This window comes from Trachurus japonicus, chromosome 9 (assembly GCF_045865225.1).
Source record: "Trachurus japonicus isolate A0001 chromosome 9, Traja_1.0".
NCBI lineage: Eukaryota > Metazoa > Chordata > Actinopteri > Carangiformes > Carangidae > Trachurus > Trachurus japonicus.
In genome coordinates this window covers 14,409,255-14,437,227 of record NC_140915.1, presented here as the reverse complement: position 1 = coordinate 14,437,227, position 27,973 = coordinate 14,409,255, and the positions used below count along the sequence as shown (strand labels likewise).

The 27,973-nt window shown below is 40.2% G+C and overlaps 4 protein-coding genes and 1 long non-coding RNA gene across 8 annotated transcripts; 2 read left to right on the top strand and 3 right to left on the bottom strand.

The window, feature by feature from the left end:
• Nucleotides 1–80: 80 nt before the first annotated feature.
• Nucleotides 81–4,311, bottom strand: LOC146981117 (uncharacterized). The gene is given in 7 exon segments (XM_085788240.1): nucleotides 81–801; nucleotides 1,053–1,137; nucleotides 2,441–2,512; nucleotides 3,327–3,381; nucleotides 3,891–3,962; nucleotides 3,965–4,095; nucleotides 4,248–4,311. Coding segments are annotated over 7 exon segments (528 nt in total). The 3' UTR covers nucleotides 81–752.
• On the top strand, nucleotides 929–27,890 carry myl7 (myosin, light chain 7, regulatory). 2 transcript variants are annotated; one of them, XM_085786095.1, is made up of 7 exons: nucleotides 929–944; nucleotides 26,545–26,641; nucleotides 27,034–27,109; nucleotides 27,252–27,356; nucleotides 27,435–27,513; nucleotides 27,608–27,656; nucleotides 27,746–27,890. In XM_085786095.1, the coding sequence occupies exons 2-7, from the start codon at nucleotides 26,606–26,608 to the stop codon at nucleotides 27,848–27,850; spliced, it is 450 nt and encodes a 149-aa protein (XP_085642221.1). In that variant the 5' UTR covers nucleotides 929–944; nucleotides 26,545–26,605; the 3' UTR covers nucleotides 27,851–27,890. The 2 variants fall into 2 exon arrangements, with proteins under 2 accessions (XP_085642221.1, XP_085642219.1); XM_085786093.1 differs by lacking the exon at nucleotides 929–944 and having other exon boundaries at nucleotides 26,516–26,641.
• Nucleotides 4,972–5,329, bottom strand: LOC146981116 (uncharacterized). Its single transcript, XR_015036567.1, has 2 exons — nucleotides 5,196–5,329; nucleotides 4,972–5,159 (listed from the first exon to the last, which is right to left on the bottom strand). It is a non-coding gene; the product is annotated as an uncharacterized LOC146981116 (long non-coding RNA).
• On the bottom strand, nucleotides 6,327–11,515 carry ykt6 (YKT6 v-SNARE homolog (S. cerevisiae)). 2 transcript variants are annotated; one of them, XM_085786090.1, is made up of 8 exons: nucleotides 11,481–11,515; nucleotides 10,698–10,883; nucleotides 9,977–10,059; nucleotides 9,309–9,409; nucleotides 7,862–7,966; nucleotides 7,660–7,725; nucleotides 6,874–6,975; nucleotides 6,327–6,739 (listed from the first exon to the last, which is right to left on the bottom strand). In XM_085786090.1, exons 2-8 carry the CDS (start codon nucleotides 10,799–10,801, stop codon nucleotides 6,704–6,706), a joined length of 597 nt encoding a protein of 198 aa, XP_085642216.1. In that variant the 5' UTR covers nucleotides 10,802–10,883; nucleotides 11,481–11,515; the 3' UTR covers nucleotides 6,327–6,703. The 2 variants fall into 2 exon arrangements, with proteins under 2 accessions (XP_085642216.1, XP_085642215.1); XM_085786089.1 differs by having other exon boundaries at nucleotides 11,293–11,504.
• gck (glucokinase (hexokinase 4)) lies at nucleotides 17,447–25,955 on the top strand. 2 transcript variants are annotated; one of them, XM_085786064.1, is made up of 10 exons: nucleotides 17,447–18,104; nucleotides 21,730–21,892; nucleotides 22,009–22,163; nucleotides 22,296–22,415; nucleotides 22,515–22,610; nucleotides 22,734–22,833; nucleotides 22,952–23,135; nucleotides 23,809–23,964; nucleotides 24,278–24,511; nucleotides 24,923–25,944. In XM_085786064.1, the coding sequence occupies exons 1-10, from the start codon at nucleotides 18,096–18,098 to the stop codon at nucleotides 25,068–25,070; spliced, it is 1,365 nt and encodes a 454-aa protein (XP_085642190.1). In that variant the 5' UTR covers nucleotides 17,447–18,095; the 3' UTR covers nucleotides 25,071–25,944. The 2 variants fall into 2 exon arrangements, with proteins under 2 accessions (XP_085642190.1, XP_085642189.1); XM_085786063.1 differs by lacking the exon at nucleotides 17,447–18,104 and adding an exon at nucleotides 20,704–20,889 and having other exon boundaries at nucleotides 24,923–25,955.
• Nucleotides 27,891–27,973: the final 83 nt, after the last annotated feature.

Genomic DNA, 27,973 nt, shown 5'->3' with positions numbered 1-27,973 from the left:
TTGTGACTAAATCCTTGGTAATTTATTTAAACTCACATCTACTAAATATAAAGAACACAAACTTTGGTTAAAGTCAAAAGGTCAGTTTAGCTTGGTTTATGTCAGTAGTTACAAAATCCTGAGCAAATGAAAGAACATTGGACAACAAAGGACAAATAAAACAGTAACATTAAAATCAATTACTTAGCTCTAAAGACTCTATGTCCCTTTAAAAAAAATATTACAAGAACCAGAGACAGTTTATAATGGATGTAAATGGCACCGGTCAGTGCCAGAATGTACTTCAGAAAATATTTAGAGATAACACAGTGAGAATGGAGGACATTCATAAAGCAGCTAGGAAACATGCCAAAAAATCCACTTAAACTAAATAAACTCGTCTCTCTCTCTCTTTCTCTCTGATACACGCAGTTTATTGGTCAGCGTGGCGAGCTGTGGCCTCAGCCGCCTTGTCCCTCAGTAGTGCAGAGTTCACAGAAAAAGAGCAGTTCAATCTTGCCTGCTAAAAAAAAGTGTTTCACATCATCACGGAGCCTCCAGCTGAGAGTAAAGCTGAGGAGAAACAGGTGACACATCCACGCAGCTCCGGTCCAGAGGTTTGATATTTGGGTCTGTTGAGAGGAGGCTCTTCTTTACTGTCACTCTGGTGCTTCTCTCTGACCGGGAGCAAAGTCTTCTCTCTGATGTTAGTCCATCCCAAACATCCCGATCCAAAACAACCTGCTCGGCAACCCCCGAGGCCGTAGTCCTCCTCACACAGAGTCATTCTGTTGTAATCTCACCCTCACCTTGCTGTGCTTCCTGAAAAGGAAAAACAAATGTTGGATGTCTGGTGTTACAACAACTACAATAAAAAAATTAATGCGGTTAAAAAGAAAGTGCTGATCGTGTGAGGTCATTTGCTTTCCTTGATGAGCTGGGATACAAAGTTCAGACATGTGACAGTAAAGGGCAGGTGAACAAACAGTTTGCAAGAGATCGCTGAGTAAACAGAATCAAATTTAAGCTCAGGCAAAAAAAAGATCAAGTTAAGGCTTGTGCTTGATATTTACCGTTGTGGAGGTGACACCATGCACTTCCAGAGGACGGCGTAGAGGGCAAGTAAGAAGGTGATGAACACTGTGGCTGCTATTGCACCTAAAAGGACAAAAAAGCACATATTTTCTTACATATTAAGTTTATTTGCATATGTCATACAACTTGATATGTGCTTTTTATTTTGTATCTTCTGCAGGGAGCACTGCAGAAATCATTTGTTTACCTGCTTTTCATTCTGTCGAACTGAATCAACCAGTTCCTCCCCAGAAAACAAAAACACTGTGGTTCATGAGTGCACATGCATAATATGCGTAAGTGTGCTCCTATTTTCCTATCTCCACTACTGCACTATACAACCCAAAAGAAAAGAAAAGAAAACAAGTTCCAGACTATGATACACACACACATCACACTACGATCCTTGAGTCACTATAAAGTAGTACTGATGATAGCGAGGCCTGAGTCGTCTCACTGCCCTTTCCAAATTTATAGTGTGGGTGTGGTGAACTGAGACTTATTTGAAAAGCAAAACACTGGGTTTGAACCTGACCAGCAATGAGTTGCATTGCAGTAGGTGGTAACAATGCAGCCACCTGTGTTAAAGAGTGTACACTGTAACAATATACTCTACATATTGTCATTCTTATGTTGTGCAAACTTTAACAAGTTCCACAGAGGCAACGCTCTGAGGTTCAACTCCCAGTTTGACAACAGCAGTGAAACACTTGCATCATGGGTATAACAAACTAAACATAGAATTATGTGATTGTTTTTGGAAGATATTATATAGTTATAAATCAAAGAATATGTAGTTTCTGTTGGGATTTGTACCAAACAAACATGCTCCCTTACATCTGGACACTGTTAATTGTAGGCTGTGGTGTCTCTGTAGCAACAAAATGCTTCATTAATGGGATGTTCTTATGACACATTTTGACACCTGGTCGTCTCTACCCCCTCTGTTTGGGAACATGTCACCAGAGTGCAAAAGTTTTCTATAGTTCAAGGTTCAAATAGTGAGCACGAAACACATCATAAGTCAGCAAACACTTATTAAAAACGGCTGAGAAACAGGGACGTCTGTGTGTTGTGTATTACAAAAACACGGCAAACATAAATTTGGAAAATCTTGGTGTCTTTCTCAGCCAATGAAAACAACCCTTTGCAATTTAATCAAAATTGCCATCAAGATCTTTATTGCTTCGCCGTCATATTCCAAAAAGAAGTGCCAGAGAAAATGTTTTAAAGCTCGGCCGGTTGTTGGTGCTGTAACTCAACCCCCACTATTATTATTCATATGAGGCTCTCGACCCTTGAGTGACATAGGTGGTCTTTTCTTTTGTTAGCTGTTGACTCAAGGCGGTATCTATTACAATCAGATTTAGATCAAAGTGGTGCTCACCAGGGATGATCCCACTGGTCCTGGTTAGAGAGTCATCTGTGCAGGAAGGACAGGGGGAAGCTGCAGCTGAAGCTGGAGTTACATTTAGGTGTGGACACAAAAAAAGGTACCGTAAGTATATAGATTTTAAATGACAGAATATTAAAATCAACACACCTCATCATACCTCAATAACACCTCGACAATATGTGACTCTGGGTGCAGCTTCTATTCTCCAGATCATCTTTCACATTTCTTCACATTTTCTTGAACCTTTATTTATGAGCTCATGATTTCAAGTGTTTGCTGAAACTGGAAACTGTGGATTCATTTCTGTATATTTTAGTTGTGTGCAGTGTTTACAGTGCAGCACGGCCCATTCTTTTTATCAGTGAGCCTGTTTGTTATTGTATTTCCGGTGAACAATTTCAGGAATAAACAGTGCATGGCCTTTCCTGTTCCTCTTTTCAATCCCATCTCTGGTGAACTAATTCATAACATTTTAATAAATGTTTGATCTGTGTAGCAAAATATCATATGGACACTGTTACAGTTTGCAGTTTTGACCTGAGAGACAGTTGTTACATAACTTTATTTCTACACTGAATATTTTTGTGACCTCTGCACTTTCACTTCTGCTTTTTGGCACATTTTAAATGATCTTGTTCTGCCCTGAACAAAAAGTTGCACTGATCAGTCAATTAAAGCTTCCACAGACCTAACAGGAATTCACCTGCAGTGGATTTCCCTGTTTATCTTGCGCTCTAATCTCATCGTTTGCCTCTAATATCCATTACACTGAGGTGCATACCTGTGCTTCAGCTTCTTATTAGCATGAAGCACAGGACACCATCTAAAAACTGAACAGTGAAATCAAAACAGAGGAAGGGGGGGGAGAGAAACTTACCATTGATCTGCTGAACAGCGTGTAAAAGCTGCTGTGTGAGATCTGGGTCAACCATCTGAAAATGCAGCAAAAAAACAAATGAGGTTTGAGTGAAACATATGGAGCAGAGGTCACAGACACAACAGGAGACACCGCAGCAGCTCGAGAAAATAACTAGAGGTGGGAAAAGACTTTGTTTGCATTTGTTTTTAAAACAGATAAAGAAGGAAAACCAGTTGCAGGACAGATCTGTAACATGCTGCACAGAGCAGGGAGGGGGAAAGCTGCTGCAGGAAGTCGAACAATGTGGAGAATCAAAGCGCTGAAGGCAGCAGCCGACATAAAGATAAGAAAATGGAAGTAAAGTAACATTTCCGCGGTGGAAGAACTTGTTTCTGTGGCTGAGGGGCTGAGAAACCCACCGCAGGACTTCTTGTTTTAAAATCTCACACAGAGGTTGTAAACAAGCAACAGCGGTTAGTAGGCTAGTTGAAATATCCCGACGCAGACTTCAGCCCCTCGGATTAAGGTGCTGCTCTTCACAAACTCTCTTTGTAGGCTACTCCAATCATGTTTCTTTCTTACCTTCGAGCTGTTTCCGTTGTCGAAAACACTCTTGCTCTTGTTGTTCACCTCCGTCCACATGACTGCTGCTGTGCTGAGGTTGTGCGGTCAGACTTCATCAGTTCATGCTGTGTTTTCCTCTCACCTTGGGCTGAGCTGCGCGCTGACTGAGCCCCACACAGACGCGCCTCCCGTGCTACGTTCAGGTGCTGCTTCAGAACTCGTACTTTACACAAGCACAGGCAAGAGACCCCTCACAGTGCCCAAAAAACAAACAAACAAAAAAAACAAAACAAATATTGAATTGTAATTATTTGCAGCTTGTATCACCTTAACACACACAGTTACCTGCTGCCATTCTGTCTCTCTCTTTCTAACCCAACCGGTTGAGGCAGATGGCCGCCCACCCTGAGTCTGGTTCTGCTGCAGGAAGTTTATTCATGCTTGAGTTGGCCTGTGGGCTTGCTCTAGGTGGGCAAATAAATACCGTCACAAAGAAAAGCTCTATTTTGCAAAGGTCTTTGAGATAACCTCTGCTATATAAATAAAACTGACTTGACTTCTTCTATAATTGTTTGTATGAATATTAAGCTACATCTCCTCCAACAAGAGAAGGCTGCACTGCACTTGGTTTTCAGCTGACCTTTCCTACAGAGAGGCCACACAGCCCTGTTTGCTGATTGAAGATGGTAGATATTGCAGATAGGACTGTTGACTTTTTGTTCCTGGAAAGAACAAGTTAACTCCAACATTGTTTTTACAGGAAGTCCTGCAACACCTCACTGCCACTAAATAACTTAATTACCTAAAAACAATGAAGACAGGTCACACCGGAAGTCATTTTTTCTGTTTAAGATCACTGTAAAGAGTCAACAAGTGTTTCAAAACTGTTAATACACTTGGAAAAAAAAGTTTATTAACTGAACTCTTAAAATTTGCAGACCACATCTGGATGAAAACGTTTAATGCAGACTGTTTATCACACTGGTCAGTGAGCCCTGACCTGCAAAATGGCTACAGCATAACTTCAGAAATTTGACAGATTCAAATTCAGCACATTAACTGGATTTTTCTCTCTTTTTTGTTTTTAAAGAAATCAAACAAATATCTCAGAAACAACCCTGGACAAGTTTCACATGGGAGTTAGTCATAAGAAGAACCATAATACAAACGTCAATTACTGTTCTTTATGGGAAAGATTTCCATTTATTCTCTCTGCTTTAAAGAGAGACAACAGTCTGCAGAGATATTGCACAAATGTTTACACTGTAAAAGCAGAAAGAGCAAATTCTGATCTCACGCACACACTACCATACACACACACACACACACACACACACACACACACACACACACACACAGGCACTCAACATCAATGCAGCCTGCAGATGTTGTATATCAGCAAATCATACACTCGCGCACGGCAGAAAAGAGCAGAGAAACATCTTAAAATACACAACCAAAGGCATCTCGTCATCTTAAACTGATCAGCAGTTCCTGAAGACAGAAATTTCTACCCAGTCAGCACTAAACACAAAGCAAAAAGTGCTCACGGTAAAAAAAAAAAAGAGACTAGAAAAGAAAAAGATGTCAGCTGAGGAGTGTGTTAAAATAAGACTGGGACATCATGCAATACGTTTGTTCAATCGTGCCAAGGGAAACCTTGACAAGCACAAACTAAGAGACCAGAGTGCCTCAAGATGGTTAAAAGTGTCAGTGACCACAGGTTTGTGAGGTACGGACCTGCTCTGGACCGCAGAGGTCAGAGCGAGCTACCGAACCCGAAAAACCTGTTTTTTTAAGTGTTGTGTTGGCTACATGAGTGAAAAGCATGGCTACGGTGCGCGGTAAAAGAATAACTTACAGATCCTGTCCTGCTCATGAAGGTGACATGACGCTTGACACAGGACACATAGTTATAGCCACACTGCAATAAGGCTGCGTCTACGGTGAAACATCTCTCTACATTTTACATCTAATCTCCAACCTCTCATCAGCTTTAAGATGCATCGTCACACAATAACACAATCACACAATCACCCAACGTGGGAATGTTTAAGATTTCATTAAACACTATGAGATAATCAGAAGAAATCATGTAACTCAATCCAGTATAGCAAAGATATTAAAAAAAAGACAAAAAAAGAAAAAGAAAAGGAAAATCAATGTAAAATTCTTTGAGATTTTGATATCACATCTCCAAGCAGCCTCTAAGCTGTCTTGGCTTACATTAGTTTTTAAATTGACCACATCACTGAGGCTCAATGGAACAATATGGTAAATACACAGTGCCCTCTAGTGGACATGAACATTATACCAGCAAGAAAAACAGTTGGGGAGTTTCAGAGAACTGAACCATAACAGTGACACACTGTAAGAATTCACAAGATCGGACTGTGAGATTGTCAGAGTTGCCTCGAAGCAGAAGCACAACCGTGGTTAATACTCTTTCAAAACAAAAGACAAAAAAAAATTAAGATCTGAAACCAAACTATTAAGATTTGATTCAATCTGAAGAACATTAAATGGTTGTTGAAGGTAACACATCACCAATACACAACGTCACACTATTATGTCCTCAGCTGGTATTGAAACACCGCACAGATGATTACCATTTGAAAGGTTAAAAATAATTCAAAAGGTTACTTCTTCCTCTGACCAAACCCCATCGCTCCTTCAGCCCCCATCAGTCACAATCCGGTACGATCCCGGTCCGATTAGACAGTGTCAGTCCTGTCCTTTGTGTTGAGAGCTGGTGACTGGTGCATGATGGGAGATGTAGGACAAGCAGAAAGGCAGAGACAGGTGTGTCCGCGATGGACGAGGCAGCGACATCACATGATTTCACAGCACGAGTTCTGTTTCCGTGCCTGCAGGAGGTTAACATGAACACACACACACACACATTTTAACACAGTCAGTAACTGGCCAACAGTTTTTCTATGCAGTGTTAATGAGAGGAGTTACAAGCCCGGTGTTGGCAAGACAAGCCGTCGGTACTCACAGTCTTGTAGAAGGCTTTGGACTGGTTTCCCAGGTGCTCTGACTTCGCCACAAGATCATCAAGTTTCTCTCCTCTTTCCAACAAACTCTCCATGGTGTTGTGCTGCAGAAAATAAAAGATTTGTTTATCAAGTAGGGTTCAGTGTAAAGATTATGATTTGATTTAATTAAAGGGACAACAAGGAGTTTCTATTTGGTTATAAAAAAGTCTCACGTTAATGTGGATGAATCTACGCTACCCACACTTGTTAATGGGCCCATTTTCGATAAATATATCATTTTGTCTCTATCGTTGTTTTGTTATTATTAGTGGTGGCGGAAATGCTGGTCGAGCCGACCAGCATTTCTTTACTTTCGGTTTTGTGGCGAGTCATGAGAATAACGCCGCCGAATCGCCATTTATGGTCGGAACTATGACAGTATCTGATCGTCTTTGAACCTCTGACTTTAATCCTTGATGAATGAAAACACGAGTCTGTCTTGTGCCGGTCAAAGAATTTCACGGTGTGCGGGGAGGCTCATAAATGTAGTGTGAAAACGCTTCGCTTTTCCAAAACTCCTCGTTGTCTCTTTAAATAATGTTACATAATGTTTAAGGCACGTTGAGTAACAACTTAGTGGTAGTTGCAAAAAAAATATTATTTAGTTTAACAATCACACATGTTCAGCTATAACTGAACACCAAAGAAAATATTCTAATCTAATGCATCTACTTCAATAAGTATTGTGCATTTTGTTTTATCTTTGTGATTAAAATGTTGGGTCCCAGCTAAGGGAGAGGTTTTACCAAAATGATCTTTGTCTCGTCCAGCTCTGCCTGCACTTTGGTCATTGCATCTGCTTCTCTGGGGTTCTGGAGGGGGAAAAAAAACAAAACAAGCCATCACATACACCTGTATTGCTCTCAGGCTGCTATGACAGGCAAGTCACAGGCTTATCAGGGCTCTCCTTTGATGTACTTTCTGATAAAAAACAGATTACTCACTGACCTGGTATTTCGCTAGGTGAACATCTAGAGCTTTGTAGTTTATGGTTTCAGGATTACCAGAGGGCCAGTCTATACTGTCGACCTGCTTGGAGAAGTCCTCTAATACCTGAGAAAAACAGACCTCGATCTCAATACTGAAGTTGACATAAAAATGTGCATCTTTATTCACATTGTATATTAGGGGTGTCACGATTTCGATTTTTTATCGAAATTGATCGAAATTACGTCACGATCTCGAGCATCGAAGTCAAAGAGAGGATCGACGATTGCCCCCCCCCCCCCCCCGCAAAGCTACAACTGCCCGTTGTTCCCATTGCGCACCAAGCGTCTTGTCAGTCACTGGTCCAAGTTTTCCTTTACTTTTTATTTCGAGACAACACTCACTCATTCTCTCTCTCTCTCTCTCTCTCCCTCGCTCTCTCTTTTTTTTTTTTTTTTTACCGGCGGTGTCAGCTGATGTGCACGTCTGCAGCAACCCAAACAAATGCACATGTTGACTGGCTCTATTCCAGCCACATGATTGGTTCGGCGCAGCGCGACTCTCAATATAATTGGCTATTTGCCAAAACATGGATGAATGAAAACTATCGACCACGTCTCATATTTCTATCGAAGAAAAGTTATTTCACAATGTATAGCGTTTTATCACCCAGCCCTGGGTGGGCTACTGTCCCCCTCCTACCTGGGAAACAGCAGGGAGACGCAGCTCTAACTACACAGCACCACAAGCACTGAGAGCCGCATGTTGCAGAGACATTATAAGATTAAAACAAAACAAAACAAAAAAAACCCCGCAAATAATAAGCCGACGAAAAGGTGCAACTTGCCACTTTTTGTCGATGTATTATTTGTGGGGGCTTTCGGGGATCTGGTGACGGTGGATGACTGTGGCCACCACCAGTCTGATCAGGACCTGATCATCACAGCACAGCAGCTGCAGCTCTGCCCCGCTGTCTGTCACATGACTGTCCGTATCAGCGCAATCTCGTTTACATTAAGCTGACATCAGGAGAATAATGAGACACGACGGTAAATTAATGAAAATTAAATTATGATAATGTAAAGATATAAATATATTTGTTTCAAAACCTTGGGGGCAATTTTGGCCCCTGGATCATGATTTTTGGGGGCATGTTACCTTTATATTGTAAAGAAATTATTTAAATGTGACCATTAGTGCCTAATGTGATACATTATGGAAATTGCATCACTTATATGTATCCCATCTTTTGAAATAAGATTTACTGTACAACATTTGATGAATAAAACCAATGATCGTAGACTAGACTAGTCTGAAAATAGCATAGGCGTCTGTGCTGTAAGAAAAAGAAAAAAAAATCGAGAATCGAATCGAATCGTGACCCTAAAATCGAAAATCAAATCGAATCGAGGATTTGGAGAATCGTGACACCCCTATTGTATATGCATCTACATCTTTCTGCACCCACCTTGTCCAGCAATGTGAAACAGACTCTCTGTGGGTACTCGGTATCTGCGATGACCACGGCTCCCAGGTTGTCATTTCTCACATACACATGGCACAGGTACTCTGAGAGAAAGAGAAACCATGTATTTTGAGATTGCACTTCCTGGTTTCATCATAGCACAGGAGAATTCACTGCATACTGGCTGTACTTTCCCTTCAACACGAGCTTCATATGTCATTGTGATAATGCAGCCTGTTCCATGCTGAGGGCTTAAGTGACATGATTGTATTATATGAACCAATATGAGGAAGATGGAAACATTTGCCTTGATTAATGGCAAACATAATTGAATCTTATGTTAAATGACAATAGGAAAAACACAGTTGCATCCTTCTTTCCTTTGAAACACATCATTAAGTGTCAATTGTCAATTAGAGTCAACTGTCAATTAGAGTAGGCAACGAGAGATAGTGAAACTGTTACACCCACAGTATATGTCAGAGGGGGAAACACCGAGAGGAAGAGCGACTTGGCTTGTTTGTTTACTATTCAGTTGGAGTGATGTTTTATTACCTCCAATGAGAGAAGCTGGACTGACCCCACCCAGATTTCCAGTTTATATAATTAGAGTCAATCTGGGTAAAGTCAGCTTCTACTGAAATGAAGAACTGAACCTGCTCAGTTTTTACCTTGTTCTTTGACAGAGGCACGGCTTCCTTGTGTAGTTCGTTCAACAATCAAGGCACTGGTGAAGGTCATGAACTCCTGAACACTGGACAAACCAAACCAAAACAATGGCGTCACTGGGGGTGGGAATTTATATCACGTATCATTAGTCAAAAAACACCTGATCTGCCACCAGTTTCACTGTAAATAGATAACAATATATTAGACAAAATAGTAAAAAACATGAGTGATTGTGTGTGTTTGGCTGTTGCTCTGATGATGTGAAGCTGACTCTGTTTAAAGCTTATTGCACACCACTGTACACTGCACATCTGTGGTCAAATTACAAAAAAAACGAGCTTTCGGAGATTACAAGTGGCATATAATGACTCTTTGAGAATTTTGTTAAAACGGCCCAGATGGACCAGCGCCACCGAAATGTTTGTGACTGCTCGAGTCAACACTCTCCAGTCTGTCTTAGAAATATCATGTAGGCTATAAGTTAATTTGTCATCTTAACAACTCAGAAAATCAGATGGTGATGGAAGTGACAAACGTTGCATTTAGTGCCACACGTCTGGTCTGGAAACACTGGTATAAGTGTCTTTTAATAAGGGGCTGCTAGACTATCTATCTATCTATCTATCTATCTATCTATCTATCTATCTATCTATCTATCTATCTATCTATCTATCTATCTATCTATCTATCTATCTATGTGTGGTGATGATCAGTCAGACGCACCTGGAGCGCTGGAAGAAGCTGAAGGAGGACAGGTCGTAGGCCGATTTAAGGAGGTTGGCTTTGGTTGCTCCTTTGTGGTGGATGCTGAGGCTGTAGAGCTTCATGCTGCCGCCGTGGTTTGTTCAGATGGATCCGTCAGCCAGCCAGTCAGCCAGTCAGTCAGACGTACTCACGGTCTATGATGATCTAATTTAGAGGATGACACGAGCACAATCACATGATGAGAGGAGCATTATCCCGTATCCAGCTCAGCCGCCACATTAGCCCCCGTGCTAAGTTAACGTAACACAAAGCGGCTACAGAAACTTGAGTGAAACACAAGTGACAAGTGAAAGCAAAGCAGCCGCCTTGTTTTGAGCTAACAGGCTAACCGGGCTACTGTTAGCCACTCCCGGCTAAACTTATGCTATTATATCCTTGTGAAATCGACTGGGTGAACTGTCAGCGACCGGTATAAACCTACAACATACTGACAATGAAGTAACATGAGTTTTAAAACTTGTTTACGCCGCTGAAATCAAGTCAAAACAAACTGTTAGCTGCTGCAGATGTTATCCCCGGGTCTCCGTGAGGCCCTCGAGTTAACTTCACTTACCAAGACAAATCGGCAACAAAACAGTTTGAGTCCTGTTAAAAAAAAAAACGAATAAAGAATAAACTTCCTATTCCACATAAACGTAAAAACCCCTGAGTATTCACGAAAGACGTCGGGAGAGCTAAACGCGGTGTAGTTTCGGGCTAACTTGCTAATTATCAAGAAGCAGTTTTTTAGTGACCAATCACCACGTCACGATCCTCCAGCGGTCCAACGGGATATCTGCTCCGGCGGAAACAAACACACACACGCCTTTGTGTTCACAGTTCCTGTTCGACGAGGTGGGTACAATAATAAGACACAGTCACGGTAGTGAGGTATTTACGCAATGTAAAGTATTAAAGCCATGGCAGACAGAGAGATACATTTGACACGAGTTTTTTTTCTTTCCTTTTCTTTCTTTCTTTGATACCGTCCTTATAGAGAAGAAGAGGAGCAAAAAAGAGGAAATGATAAGCAAATAAAAACAAACACCAGAAAAGAACATATAGTTTATTAGTTTATTAAGGGAGAGTGTGCAATTACATTAATCATTTGCAAAAAAAACAAACAAACAAAAAACAATGAAGAGATGGTTGCACCAGATTTATCTCACTGCTAATTTCCATCTGTAGTCCCTACACATATCATAAAACATGAAAAAAATATACAGAATAGGCTACACAGACCACAAGCTACTATACAAAGGTGATACATAGAATGACACAATTAGACAATAGACAACACGTAGACAATACAGAAACATGTATGAGGTAGCCTAGGCAAAGTGCAGAGTGCTTATAGCAGCATGATTATGCATAGTAATGATACTAATAAATAAATATGGTAATAGTGAAAATAAAACAAAAGAGTTGCAACAGTGGCAAACGTAATACCAACGATGGTAATTCGCAGTTAAAAAAAAACAACAACAAAAAACATAGCCTGTTATATAGGCTAATATATATATTGTATTGCCATGTTTCTACAGTTTTTTCCTGCTTTATTATCAGTGTGATAGTCCTCATTCTGTACACAGTAGCTATGTAGGCTACATGGTGGTCCGTGTACCTTTTGTCAGTTTGATATTCCGTTTTAATAAAAAAACGGGAAAACGGAAATACCGTGGTTTTTTCCTTTTTTACTTTTCAAACAAAAACCAATAAATGAAAAAACAGAGTCGTTTTTCCGTTTTTGGTTTTCTGAATCAAAAACGAAAAACGAGAAAACCACAGTCAAATAACGGCCCGAATTTGGTTTTTGTAAATTCATTTGTTCGTTTTTCGTTTCATGTTTATCAATATAACGGCGGGCAGAACGGAAGCGGAAGTGAAACGTAATAACTTCAAAATAAAAGCGTGCTTATTTTCATACAGGCTACCGTTCTCTTTATACACTCATTTTTACAGATTATGCTCGACACGCCTACATTTATTTCAGTGAACTAAAGTATAGTTGTAGATGCCATGTACTAGTGTTTTGTGTGTGTGTGTGTGTGTGGGGGGGGGGGGGGGTCAGGTGGGATGATACGTCACCAAGCGTAGTAAAATCAGCTGTTCTTCACCTGTGACCTGCTATGTTTTAGCTTATCGACATTCCTCTGGAGCTCAGTTTTTATTGTTGAAGCGCGTCCGGCCCTATTAGCCATTAATTGTTCCATCCATAGTCGCCCTAACAAGTAGGTTATTTTTAGCTGAATGCATATTGTGGGAAAGTTTTACCCTGCGAACGTCACCAGCAGAGGTCCCCATCACACACAAAATAAAAGTAGCGTGCTGCTTACTTTCATACAGCCAAACGTTCACTTTATAGCCTAGCTACAGCCCTACACCAACGTTAATTAAGCATTATACATTCCGACCATGAGTGCTGATATACAGTATAACAGCAGTGGGACTTTTTACAGGCATTATCACTCCGCTGTTCAGCTGGACAGTAGGAAGTCAGAGCCACGCTCCCTCCCCATACAACTGCGGTCAAATGAGCCGTCGTTCGTCTTCGCGGAGTCAAGCCAGCCGCACAGACATTTTAACTGCGCCCGTATCAGAGAACTTATCAGAGTCCACCGGCAAAGCTAGCGCTAGTTTAGAATCAAGCGAGATGACTTCCGGTTTTCAAAATAAGACGAGGATAATACGGAGGCAATCGAGGCGTGTGTGTGTGTGTGTGTGTGTGTGTTGTGTGTGTGTGTGAGTGTGTGTGTGTGTGTGGTGTGTGTGTGTGTGTGTGTGTGTGTGTGTGTGAGTGAGGTTACACCTAACAGGGCCTAATGAATTTTAAACAGGAAAAAGGCTTTATACTCCATTTTTACTGTACTATTACATCACTTTGGTCCATAGGTTCGGTCAATACTTGGTACAGTTGACTTCAGGTCCACCCTGGCTACTTCCTCAGTCATGATCAAACATTTTTACTGCATTATTTTGGAGAAATTAAGTCTCAAAGTTGCATTTTTTGCTTTTTTAAACATGACAAAAAGGTCTAATACTCCATATTTACTGTACAATAACATCACTTTGGTCCATAGGTTCGGTCAATACTTGGTACAGTTGACTTCAGGTCCACCCTGACTACTACTCCCTCAGTCATTACCAAACATTTTTACTGTATGATTTTGGAGAAATTAAGCCTCAAAGTTGCATTTTGTGATTTTATTTTTTTTTAACAGGAAAAATTGCCTTATACTCTTTATTTACTGTACTATAACATCACTTTGGTCCATAAGTTTAGGAAATGGTTGGTACTGATGACTTCAGGACCACCCTGGCTACTCCCTCACTCATATCAAACATTTTTACTGTATAATTTTGGAAAAATTAAGCCTCAAAGTTGCATTTTTTGCTTTTTTAAAAAATGACAAAAAGGTCTAATACTCCATATTTACTGTACAATAACAACACTTTGGTCCATAAGTTCAGACAAAGGTTGGTACAGTTGACTTCAGGACCACCCTGACTACTCCCTCAGTCATTATCAAACATTTTTACTGTATCATTTTGGGGAAATTAAACCTCAAAGTTGCATTCTTAGCTTTTTTTAGACAAGACAAAAAGGTCTAATACTCCATATTGACTGTACAGTAACATCACTTTGGTGCATAAGTTCGGACAATGGTTGGTACAGTTGACTTCAGGACCATCCTGACTACTCCCTCACTCAATATCAAACATTTTACTGTATCATTTTAGAGAAATTAAGCCACAAATTTTAAAAAAAAAAAAAAAAAAAAAAAAAAAAAGTTTTGCAAAGCCTAATGTTCCATCTTTACTGTACAGTAATATCACTTTGGCCTAAAGTTCTGACAATGGTTAGTGTTGACCTCGGGAATATCCTGACTATTCACCCATGCAGTGTCAAGTATTTGGACTGTATAATTTTTGAGAAATGAATCCATTAATTTTGCTCAATATTCACGCAAATGTAAAATCCCTATGATACATAATTTTTGACAAAAGTTGATAAAGTTTCCAGGACCATCCTTACAACCCACTGATCCACTATTAAGCATTTTTCCTGCATCATTTTAGAGAAATTCAGCTATACAGTTCAATTTTTACATAGAAAGAGGCCTTATGCTCGGTATTTATTCTCATTTAGAGGCTCTCTAAAATGACAGAGCTTTTCCAGTGCAAGTCCAAGGAAAGACAACTTCTAGGCTTAATTTCTCCAAAATGATACATTAAAAATGTTTGAAAATGACGGAGGGTGTAGCCAGGATACTCCTGAAGTCAACTGTACCAACCATTGTCAGAACTTATGGGCCATAGTGATGTAGTAAATGTGGAGTATTAGGCCTTTTTCCTGTTTAAAAGAAGCTAAAGATGCAAATTTGAGGCTTAATTTCTCCAAAATGATACAGTAAAAATGTTTGATCATGACTGAGGAAGTAGCCAGCGTGGTCCTGAAGTCAACTGTACCAAGTATTGACAGAAGTTATGGACCAAAGTGATGTTTACTGTTACAGTAAAACTGGAGTATAAAAGGCCTTTTTCCTCTTTAAAATGCATTAGGCCCTGATAGGTGTAACCACCACTCTATAGAAGTGATTGCTGTCGGAAGATAGAACTATTTAAGACTTATATTAACACAAACATTCCCCTTACTTCTGCTTTAATGATGTGAAAAAAAGTGTTGAAAACACCTCATTACACTGTAGCCTAACAGCCAAACAATGGTTACACACACCCACACCCACCCACCCCCACACCCACCCCCACCCCCCCCCCCCCACACACACACACACACACACACACACACACACACACACACACACACACACACACACACACACACACACACACACACACACACAGACAGACACACACAGACACACACACACACACACACAGACAGACACACACAGACACACACACACACACACACACACGCCTCGATTGCCTCCGTATTATCCTCGTCTTATTTTGAAAACCGGAAGTCATCTCGCTTGATTCTAAACTAGCGCTAGCTTTGCCGGTGGACTCTGATAAGTTCTCTGATACGGGCGCAGTTAAAATGTCTGTGCGGCTGGCTTGACTCCGCGAAGACGAACGACGGCTCATTTGACCGCAGTTGTATGGGGAGGGAGCGTGGCTCTGACTTCCTACTGTCCAGCTGAACAGCGGAGTGATAATGCATGTAAAAAGTCCCACTGCTGTTATACTGTATATCAGCACTCATGGTCGGAACTAACTATTGTATAATGCTTAATTAACGTTGGTGTAGGGCTGTAGCTAGGCTATAAAGTGAACGTTTGGCTGTATGAAAGTAAGCAGCACGCTACTTTTATTTTGTGTGTGATGGGGACCTCTGCTGGTGACGTTCGCAGGGTAAAACTTTCCCACAATATGCATTCAGCTAAAAATAACCTACTTGTTAGGGCGACTATGGATGGAACAATTAATGGCTATAGGGCCGGACGCGCTACAACAATAAAAACTGAGCTCCAGAGGAATGTCGATAAGCTAAAACATAGCAGGTCACAGGTGAAGAACAGCTGACCGCTGACCCCCCCATGGCATCTACAACTTTAGTTCACTGAAATAAATGTAGGCTATACGTGTCGAGCATAATCTGTAAAAATGAGTGTATGAGAACGGTAGTCTGGATGAAAATAAGCATGCTTTTATTTTGAAGTTATTACGTGTCACTTCCGCTTCCGTTCTGCCCGCCGTTATATTGATAAACATGAAACGAAAAACGAACAAATGAATTTACAAAAACCAAATTCGGGCCGTTATTTGACTGTGGTTTTCTCGTTTTTCGTTTTTGATTCAGAAAACCAAAAACGGAAAAACGACTCTGTTTTTTCATTTATTGGTTTTTGTTTGAAAAGGAAAAAAGGAAAAAACCACGGTATTTCCGTTTTCCCGTTTTTTTATTAAAACGGAATATCAAACTGACAAAAGGTACACGGACCCTACATAGTCCATTTCTCCCACTTTTCGCGACATTGTTCTTCTTGAGTCCATAACTGTCCCATAACAGGTTACATTTCATTCACTGTTTTCAGCCAGTCATCTTGTGTTAGTGGGTCTGACTTAAAGCACTTTCTCGTGATTGCTTTCTTACAAGCCGCTTGCAAGATTTTCAATAGCCTAAATCCTCTTTTAACACAACTTTACCCATATGACTTAGGTAAGCCTACATCCTGACAATAATAGGCCTATAGGTGAATATCTTCCCAGAAATGTTATGATTTTAGGACAAAGCCAAAAAAAAAAAAAAAAAAACTGAGAATGGTCTACATTTATATCTCCACTTTTTGTCCAACATGTGGTAGGTACAGATGTGTCTCAATTTTGGGTGAGTTTTGTTTTTTGTTTTTTGTAGTTTTCCTGCGCAACCGAGCATTAATTTATATATATATATATATATATATATATATATTATTATTATTATTATTATTATTATTATTATTATTATTATTATTATTATTATTATTATTCCTAAAAGTGGGGGGAGGTCATGCCAGTCCTCCAACTGTTTTGTCTACAAAAACATGCCATCCTCAACTGATGTTTTCTTTGGTAATCTTGCTCCATTTAACAATTTCAGACGGCCACTTAACTCGGTGGTGAGTGTTTTCCATGGCAGAAGAGTGTCTGTAATTCATTTCCAAGGCAACACATTGAAATCGTTTTGGCATGGCAACGGCTAAGCCTCCGGTGCATCTGTTGTCGGGCCACCTATCTTACACCTTGCAGGTGGAACGAAAGAGTTTCTTTTCCGGCATAATTTGGGTTCCTCAATTTAATGAAAATGTGAGAATCTCAGCAGGATGCTCAGCATTTAACTGGAGGTTTGTCTCAATATTTTTTTTGATGCTTTTTGTTGGCTTGAAAGTTAACGGAACGAAGATGTGGATGGAGAATTAGGGACTTTCCTGTTGGAGCTGGGGGGAAATCAGTTCAGACATTCGGATTAATAAGACCCGCTCCCTACCAGGATGAAGACTGGGACACCTTTTTGACACTGGGAAGTTTATGCTGCAGTGAAGATGAATCCGTAATGTTTTTCATGACTTTAGGAATGATAATAACAAATGCAATGAATGGAGATGAAACCTTAACAGAGTCCATTACAACAGCTGCATTTAACGAAGGAAAGGAAATTCCTCATAACACCTCCGTCGTGCTGTTCGCCTATAGGCTTTGAAAACATTTTTGCGGATGTGTGCAGCCGAACATGTTGCAGGTCAGACGTGTCGGGAATATATCAGTGGTTCGGAGTTGAAATATTGTAACAGCAGGGACTGGAAGAAAGAGTGAACTCCCACTGCAGGGCACTGATGGTCGGCAGGACTCTTAGGACTTAATCCTCCTAAGATGGACAAGGTAAAAACAAACAAACAAAAGTTTAGTTTAAGTTTTGTCTATCCATCCATCCATCCATCCATCCATCCATCCATCCATCCATCCATCCATCCATCTATCTATCTATCTATCTATCTATCTATCTATCTATCTATCTATCTATCTATCTATCTATCTATCTATCTATCTATCTATCTATCTATCTATCTATCTGAATAATAATAAATGAATAAGTGGGTAAACGGTAACTAGTTTGTAATATAGCTACATATAAAGTTGAGTTACTGAGGGTACAGTAGGATGTAGATCTGTAGTGTTGGTCCATGGCTGCAGCATGGATCTAAACTCATGATGTTCAAGGTCACTTTAAAAGATGTAGCCTACTGACATTGTAAATGCAAGTCAGTCAGTAAATAAGCAGTAAAAAACTGTTTTATAATTTATCAAAAATGGCTGCAACAAATGTTCCATCAGGTTTTGAGGCAAAAGCCTTTCACTTCATCAGGTTAACCTCAGTGAATCAATTCATGTGCTGCAGCAAATGAGCTGTGATACAAATTCCTTGATGTACATGTACTGTATGAGGTAATATACCTCAATCCCTCAAGATTTTACAGTAACATTTCTTTTTCCTGCATTCGAGTAACATGTTGGCTCAGTGAGAAACAGCTGGCTGACTGGAAATCCATCAGGCAGGACTCTGTGCAAACAAGCCAGTAGGTTAAATTAACCAGATAATCAGCTATTGACAAGCACTTGGCACACATTCAACTCTTGTGTGTGTGTGTGTGTGTGTGTGTGTGTGTGTGTGTGTGCGTGCGCGCGCGCGCGCGGGTTTGTTTTCCCTCATGATTATTATCTTTAAAATGTCATAACTTCCTGCATACTCTCACATGTATAACATCTGAGTCATCATACCATACACTTTGACACATGAAACTATAAACGATATACTGTATGTGCAAAGTTGCCTTTAATCACATTCTCATTTTACATTTACAAGAATTTTCAAACACATATTATTCACAGAACTTAATTTAATGGAGCATATCCCAAACTTTTGCTGTTTGCAAATTATACTGTGTTGAAATGTGTATGATATAATGGACAAGACATCCAGAATGTTAATGTTTTTTAATGGCAAATGTTCTCTTTTTATGAGTATTTGTATAATATAGATTCAATAAAGCACCTCTTTGGTCTTTTCAAAATAATTAAGTTAAAGTCACTTAAGTTGACTTTTAAGATATTAAAACCATATATCCAGTTTCTGAAGATACAAATCATACACAGTAAATGTGTTTGTCTTTAGGTCAGTGTCACTTTAACTTTACTTTGAAATCCTACCTCTAGGGCACTGGGGGAGAGGGTCAGTTTCCTCACAGTCAGAGGTCAGAGCTAAAAAAAAGCTCTGACCTCAGGTCAGGTGAACGACTGGAGCTGATAAGTGCAGGAGTCCTTCACCTGCAGTTTACTATTGTTAGTTTTGGAGGTCTTTCATCCCTCGCTGTTGCTAATTTTAGACATGTTTCTAAATTTACAAATATATGCGTAACACTCTCAAACCTCTGAGGTACCCACGTTGAGCAGCCCTGTGGCACAGCACGTTGTTCCTCTAAATAAAACATGATGAGTTCAAATTACAGGGCTCATGCTGAGATTTATTTGATTGTTCCTGTTGGTGAGCTGTAACGTGTCAGTCAGTTAGTTCTAGGTCACAGGTCACAACTTGCCACATAAATAAAGACAATAAAAGAATAAGTCTTTCATGCTAGGTCAAAAGGTCATCTAAGGTGGTTCATATATCAGTATAAGAGTGATGGGTCTTCAGTCCTTGACACAAGTAAATCACAGTAATTATTATAACCTAGTTTTTTGAATGAAAGATGAACAACACAGGCACCTTTCTCAACACATTGATCAGAATAAGGTTCAGATTATTTTATGATTAATTATCAATATTTGCAAAGGCATTCCAAATGTCATCATTCATAAATCAAATAGTTGAGGATGTGTGTGTGATTGAGTAGTTGTGATTAAAGTTTCCAGATTACATGTGAATATATAAACAGTTGCCCATAAATCTGGAATACATTTTTTTTTTTTTTTACATCTTCTCATGAACTGATTCTCAAAACATTCAGGCTTAAACAAAATTGGGGGTGTTAAACAGTGGGAGTGAGGGCTTTGTTTCAATTTTTCAACCTTGGTATTTGGTTGAAAATTATACAGCCAGTTAAACGTGGACTTACTGCATACAGACTTAAAGGAAAAGGACCACACAGCAAATGTAATTATTGAATCTCATCAAAAGTGATTACGTATGCGTATAAATATAGGAATAAAAAGAGGAATGTGTCTGAAAACAACAGCGTAGCCTATATATCCTTATACATTTCCATCCAAATCTTTAACTTTTAGAAATTAGGTCACACAGATTTTGGGCTTTTTTTTTTTTCTTTTTTTTTAACTTCGTGTAGAGGCTGTATTCATGTGTGTGTGTGTGTGTGTGTGTGTGTGTGAACCTACATTGCCAGATGGGGTGATGTTGAGAAGGGGTGGGCATTTACGTCTGATGCATCCAGCCCACTTCACCTGAGCATAAAAACAGCTGAAGTTCTCATTCAGAGACGCTCACACTTCAGTGACTCTGCACACACACAGGGTGGACACACACTCACCTCAAGCCTAGAAACACACGCAGAAGCTCATTTAGTTGAAGATGCCGTGTGTCAGTTCTCAGCTCTGTAACCAGAAAGTGACGATGCCTTGTAGCTACAGCTCTGTGGTTGATAAAATCCTCATGGTAAGAATTGTTTTTTTTTTGTTTGGTTGTTTCCAGTGATTAGATAACACCTTGTAGACTTTTTTTTTTACACATGAAATTGTGTTTTTACCTCATTCAACTGCTCTGAGAAATTACACCAGTCTTCACACACAGACTTCTCCACACAGAAAATCTCTATGATTGCATTAGATATTCAGATACTTTGTACTTTGTACTTTATTGAAAATACAATTGCACGTTTGACCTGCAGCAATACCTTGAGTCTATTCCACCCAATTGCACACTGCAAAAATTCAAAATCTTACCAAGAATATTTGTCTTATTTCCAGTCAAAATAAATCTAATTACACTTAAAATAAGACTCATCACATAAAAAGCAGCTTGTTTTTAGACACTTTTTTATTTTTATTTTTTTCAAGCAAATTTTACACTTTAAATAAGTAGAAAAATCTGACAGTGGAGCAAGTTTTTCTTCCTTATTACAAGCACAAAAAACCTGCTTTCACTGGCAGATTGTTCTACTTATTTCAATTGAAAATTAGTTTGAAACAAGTGAAATGAAGTAAATTTTTAGGTGGTGAGTCTTATTTTAAGTGGAAAGAGATTAGTTTTGACTAGAAATGAGACATTTTGACAAGAAATAAGACCAATATTCTTGGAAAGATTTTGAGTTTTTGCAGTGCAATGCTTTCTACTATAAATCTGTGTGTTTCTCTTGTTCTTTTTGTAGCATCTTGCCTTTTTTGCTTTCACATGACGGTTCACTAACGTTTTGTCCAGTTTATACAGTGTCAAATTAAGGAAGTTAATATCGCTCTTGTGCAGCTCCTGACCAGCTCCTCTGTCCTCTGGTTGCAGGTTGAACAGATCCTGTCAGAGTTCAGGCTGAATAAGGAAGAGCTAAAAGAAATCATGAAGAGGATGCAGCGTGAAATGGACAGAGGGCTGCGTTTAGAGACGCACAAGGAGGCCAGTGTCAAAATGCTTCCAACTTTCGTCTGCTCCACCCCTGAGGGATCAGGTAGGCTACTAATACATCCATGCAGATGTGACGTAGGCTATAATGTAATCTGATCCCCCTCACTAGGACAGGTACACAGTGGTGCGTGCATTCAGATGTGATGTGTGTTTCGACAGAGGTAGGCGATTTCCTGGCTCTGGACTTAGGAGGGACAAACTTCCGTGTGATGCTGGTCATAGTGGGTGAGGATGAAGAGAGGAACTGGAAGGTGAAGACCAAGAACCAAATGTACTCTATTCCTGAAGATGCAATGACAGGGACAGCTGAAATGGTCAGTAACAACCATCAACAAGTGTTGCTTTTCCTATCATCAGTTATTCATAGTTGACTTTTGACCTGTCAGAGTGGCATTAACTCTAATTACTGTGCATGTTCCCACATTTTATATCCTCTCTCTTTGCAGCTATTTGACTACATAGCCGAGTGTATGTCGGACTTTTTGGACAAGCACCATATCAAGCACAAAAAGCTTCCTCTGGGTTTTACCTTCTCCTTTCCAGTACGGCATGAGGACATTGACAAGGTAGGAAATCATACTTCCATCGTCTTTTCTCCCCCAACAAAAAATATTGTCTTTGATTCAGGTTATTTGCCAGATATATTCAGCTTTATCTTTGCACAGGGTATCCTGCTTAACTGGACCAAAGGCTTCAAGGCGTCTGGGGCAGAAGGGAACAATATTGTGGGTTTACTCCGAGACGCCATCAAGAGACGAGGGGTGAGTTCTGTCTCATTACGATGCATTTGTCATAATAACAATGAACAAACCCTGGCAGGTATTTAACACCTGTTTAAATGGAGGTGGATGTGATTTCATTATGATGTGGATGATCTCGTGCAGGAATTTGAGATGGATGTTGTTGCCATGGTGAATGACACAGTGGCCACCATGATCTCCTGCTACTATGAAGATCGCAGCTGTGAGGTTGGGATGATTGTTGGTAAGAGGCCGTGTACACTCACACATTTTCATGCGCTAGTAATATCAAATATGCTCATGTGTGCACTCGCCCCAACACTACAGGTCTAAGATCTGAATCTCTGCTTTTCTGCCCATAGGTACTGGCTGTAACGCATGTTACATGGAGGAGATGAGAACTGTGGAGTTGGTAGAAGGAGAGGAGGGACGAATGTGTGTAAACACAGAGTGGGGGGCGTTCGGGGACAACGGGGAGCTGGAGGAGTTCAGACTGGAGTACGACAGAGTGGTGGATGAGACCTCGATTAACCCCGGACAGCAGCTGTAAGTGAAAGGGTGCTCACAGTCGGCTACAAACATCCATTTAAATTCTCAATCCGCATGTCACACATCCTTGCACATCTTCCATTTCCATCATGCACACATGAGGAGCGTTAGTCATGTGCTGTCTGAGATCAAAGTGCTACGTCGTGGACTTTAATTTAAGATGTCACACACTCCCTCCCTCCTTCCCTTGATCTCTATACTGTTATTCTGAATTAATCATCCTTCTGTGGCGATACTCACCTGACTCTCACCTGTGGTTGCTTGGCTACCTGCAGTTTTTGTTTAAGTTGTTTGTAAATGGCCGGAGTCCTCATACATCAGCGGGTGGGGGGGTGTCAGATTAATGATCTCTCTCTGCCGCTTGTCATAGCACCTGTCGGCCTAATGGCTGTTTGCCTTTTACACTGGCCGTCCCTTCACATAGACAACTGCTGAGCCCAGTCTCATCCAGCCTCTTAAGCACTGACGTAGCTGTCCTCATGCTCGGCCCTGCTCGAGAGAAAGAAAGTTGTTTGCTCATATGTTGCGTGACGCACTTGTTCTTCCTGTTTCATCATTTCAAGTCTTTTGAGCTAATCCCCCTCCACACACACACACAACCCCATCTCCCTATCAATATCTCTCTGTTTTTAAAGCGACCTGTCTCTCTGGTTCTTGTCTAATCTAATAGATTCGAGAAGATGATCAGTGGGAAGTATATGGGCGAGCTGGTCAGGCTTGTTCTGATAAAGCTGGTGAACGAAGACCTGCTGTTCAACGGTGAAGCCTCAGAGCTGCTGAAGACACGTGGCAGCTTTGAGACACGCTACGTCTCACAGGTGGAGAGGTGAGCACCAATGAATTTTAATATTACACCAGCTCTAGGCAGATACATACAAACAAAACAGAATAGATACAAGATGAAACTTTATTATTCCATACAGACAGTAAGTGCAGAAGGAAAAAGCATAGAAAACACATCAGGTAAACTCTATTGGGTGGCATAAGTCCATACATTAAGCTTACAGAACTGTGATGATGAGGAATAGAGTAAAATCTTAATTATAAAAAATTATTTGTATTTTGCATGCAATATTTAAATTACAGCAAAAAGGAAAAAAGATTTTAACAGGTTTTTTAATCTCTTTTTTTTTCAACAGTGACACTGGGGACAGGAAACAAATCTACAATATCCTGTCATCACTGGGAGTTCTGCCTTCAGAGCTGGACTGCGACATTGTGCGTCTGGTCTGCGAGAGTGTTTCCACTCGCTCTGCTCACATGTGCGGGTCGGGGCTCGCTGGCGTCATTAACCTAATGCGGGAGAGACGCAGCGAGGAAGCCCTGAAGATCACAGTGGGGGTTGATGGATCGGTCTACAAGCTGCACCCATGGTGAATATCTTAGTTTTCTGAATACTCTTTAATGTGTAATGATTAGATTTGAAGACAAAAGTCTTCCTTAATACACAGTAATGTCTGTTCCTCATGGCTAAATGGCCAAATGAAGAGAGCATGGCATTACAAAGAGCACTTCCTCAAACAACAAACAAAGACACAAACAGCAAAAAGTCAGCTATCAGACACATTATCAACAGTAAATGGATCGAATCAGAATTAGTTAGCAGGCATACATCTATATTCAACTTGTTTGCATCCTAAAGAACTCACAGGGTCCAATTCATTTGAGCAAAGCAGTTAGACAACTAGATGCCTAAACAGTGGAGGAGGAAGTGAAAAAGGAGGTGAGGCAGAGGAAGATCTGACTGATTATAAACACTGAACATGTCGTTTTCTCCGTCTCAGTTTCCGTGACAGGTTCCACAAAATCGTCCAGGACCTGACGCCTCACTGCAAGATCACCTTCATCCAGTCGGAAGAAGGGAGCGGCCGTGGGGCGGCCCTTATCTCAGCTGTGGCCTGTAAGATGGCAGCACGCATGCTGACACAATAAAGGGAGCCGTGCACTCAGCTGTCGACCTGCAGGACAACGGTGGAGAAAGCCTGAACTCTGATCTGAGAACACAGACGACACGTTATACAGACGTGCAGCTCAGGCCGTTTTCAGGATCTGAGGAGTGTGTGTTAGTGAAGTGGGACACTCATGGATGGAGGATGTACAGACAAGAAAGCAGCAAACACCTTGTAATATAGACTGTATTTACTGGACCAACCTGTAGCAGTTACATTGTTTCTGAACTTTACATACCCGAAACACATGCTCTTTGTGCTCCCTGCCTGTTGATAGTGCTTGGGTATGGACTGATCCATTTCAAAAATGGCTGATGTATTAATAATTATAATGATAATAATGATGTATTATAACACCAGGGCAAACTGGTTGATGTGCAACACAAGGATTTGTTTTGTAAATGCTACTGTAAACTACAGCATGACTACAAAAATCCAAATCCATTGTTTTGTTGTGGAGTAATTCCTGTTTGACATGTTTTTATGGTATTTTACATATTTAAATGTTATGTTTACAACTCTGTGTGTGTTAGCTGGTGCATGTGTATGATAAAATGTGCTTTGGATGTGAATAAGTATATAAACTGTATATAAAATAATTTGATTAAACTAAACAGCTGTAGATTTGCATTATTGTGCCTTTTTATTGCAAATTGTGACAGATTTTTTATCAGAGCTAAAATGGATTAGCAAATGAAATTTGAGTGGGTGTAACACAACGTCCAGGGAGGAGAAACAGTCATTAAAACACATAAATGCTATAAATGTAAAATCTTACTTCCTTTACATCCAATGGTTTATATGACATGTTTGTCATATGTTTATATGTTGTGCTTTCAATAAAACATCTCACTGTGAAATTGATCCAAAACATTAAGATTACATGCAATAAGATTAAGATAGTTTCATTTGTTTACAACATTGTAATTAAACATTTGCTGCAGGAAGTTATTATATTCAGTTCAAGGTTTTCTGGGCTGCATCACACAGTATTATTTCTGAAGTCTTAACAAAACACTAAATCTGACCACTGAAGAGTAACTTAATTTGGTGGAGTGGACTGTTTAACATCAGAGGTCACTCTCCCCTGTCTCCTCTCTCCTTTCCTGCTCCTCATATCTCTATTTTCCAGCTCAGAGGAATCCTGACTGCCTCACCTCTTATCAGGTCCCTTTAGTGACACACAGAGAGCAGCCCCGGCCATGTAAGGGACTGAGCTGCCCACCACGGGCTATTATAGGATGGTAGAAGATAAGATGTGTCATACATAAAACCCACCCCAGCATCACACCTCGGCTGGGAGTCCACATACGATCGCTCAGACATGGTGAGTGTCAGCATTTCCACTCTTCTTGTTTTCAGAGATGATTTGAAAAGTAAACCTGCCAGATGATTTAGTTTTATTCTTATTGTTAACATGTAAACTGAATGAGTTTGTGTTCATCTTCTCAGGCAAGTAAGAAAGCTTCCAATAAGAGACAGAGGGGAGGACAGAAGTCTTGCTCCAATGTCTTCTCCATGTTCGAGCAGTCCCAGATTCAGGAGTTCAAGGAGGTAGAGTAAAGGACTGTTCCCTGTGAAAACATTTCTTCATGGACATGTATGGGGGAAGCTGTTAAGTTAATCTCTGTTGGGTAATAATAGGAAAGGTCTTACGATAAACTGCATGAGTGAAAAGTGAAAAATGTTAATGAATTTTGAGCTTCATTCATCAGATACTCAACTTTTCAACTTTCCAGCAATGATGACTAATGATGCTGTAATGATCTGATGCACCTAACCCTAACTCTAAGAACGAAAAGAGAGAGAGAAAAAAAACAGCCTTTAGTTCAAGTTATATTATTACCCCTGGGTACTATAGAAAAAATATTAGTACTGAACTGTTCAGATGAAAACATCCCCATACCAGCGACGGTGAGAACTTGTGTTTGTGCTTTATCCTGCAGGCTTTTGGCTGCATTGACCAAGACAGAGACGGTGTTATCAAAAAACAAGACTTGAGGGAGACGTATGGACAGCTGGGTATTGTCTTATTGACCATTAACTCTTTATCTATTTGATTTATTCATAAACAGATACCTAAAACTAAAATATTGCTGATGTAACCTGCTCTTTTGAATTGTTTATTTGTTGTGTGTGTGTTTGTGTGTGTGTGTGTTAACAGGGAAGCTTAATGTCAAAGACGAGGAGTTGGATGAGATGCTGAACGAGGGGAAGGGCCCAATCAACTTCACCGTGTTCCTGACTCTTTTTGGAGAGAAACTCAATGGTGAGCGCTTGTCAAATAAATCTTTTAGATCAGTTTTAGGGCAGGCTTTCAGATGATGATGTGTTTGTTTTCCTTCAGGTACCGATCCTGAAGACACCATACTTGCTGCCTTCAAACTTTTTGATCCCAATGGGACGGGCTTTGTCAATAAGGATGAGTAAGACCAATTTTATTTGAAAAACATTAATGTTTTCCTCATGAGGCACAACATGGTATCTACTTTATCTTTTCTTCCTCTCTTCTTTATCCAGGTTCAAGAGATTATTGATGAACCAAGCTGACAAATTCTCAGCAGAGGAGGTTTGTATTTCCTCTCGAGTGACTTTGAAAATATTCCTTGGGTTAGTCATTTTCAACACTTCATAAATTGTCACCTCATATACCTCTAGGTGGATCAGGCCTTCGCTCTGGCTCCCATCGACCCGACTGGAAACATCGACTACAAGTCGCTCTGCTACATCATCACACATGGAGACGAGAAGGAAGAATCCTAAGACGGACGGTTTTCCGTGTGTTCAGGTCATACAGGTCACCTATAGGGACGGGAGTTGGAAACTAGCATTAGCTATAATCTCTGTGTGCAGAACATCAGTCACATTGACTTGTTTGTAACGAGT

Coding starts and splice junctions, on each gene's coding strand:
- ykt6 (XM_085786090.1), bottom strand. CDS start 10,801: ATGAAGCTCTACAGCCTCAGCATCCACCACAAAGGAGCAACCAAAGCC. Junction 9,410..9,976: donor TGCCTCTGTCAAAGAACAAG/GTAAAAACTGAG, acceptor TCTTTCTCTCAG/AGTACCTGTGCCATGTGTAT. Junction 6,740..6,873: donor CCAAAGCCTTCTACAAGACT/GTGAGTACCGAC, acceptor AACCTCCTGCAG/GCACGGAAACAGAACTCGTG.
- gck (XM_085786063.1), top strand. CDS start 20,806: ATGCCGTGTGTCAGTTCTCAGCTCTGTAACCAGAAAGTGACGATGCCT. Junction 22,164..22,295: donor TGACAGGGACAGCTGAAATG/GTCAGTAACAAC, acceptor CTCTCTTTGCAG/CTATTTGACTACATAGCCGA. Junction 23,965..24,277: donor TACGTCTCACAGGTGGAGAG/GTGAGCACCAAT, acceptor TTTTTTCAACAG/TGACACTGGGGACAGGAAAC.
- myl7 (XM_085786093.1), top strand. CDS start 26,516: ATGAGTTTGTGTTCATCTTCTCAGGCAAGTAAGAAAGCTTCCAATAAG. Junction 27,110..27,251: donor GGAGACGTATGGACAGCTGG/GTATTGTCTTAT, acceptor GTGTGTTAACAG/GGAAGCTTAATGTCAAAGAC. Junction 27,357..27,434: donor TTTTGGAGAGAAACTCAATG/GTGAGCGCTTGT, acceptor GTTTTCCTTCAG/GTACCGATCCTGAAGACACC.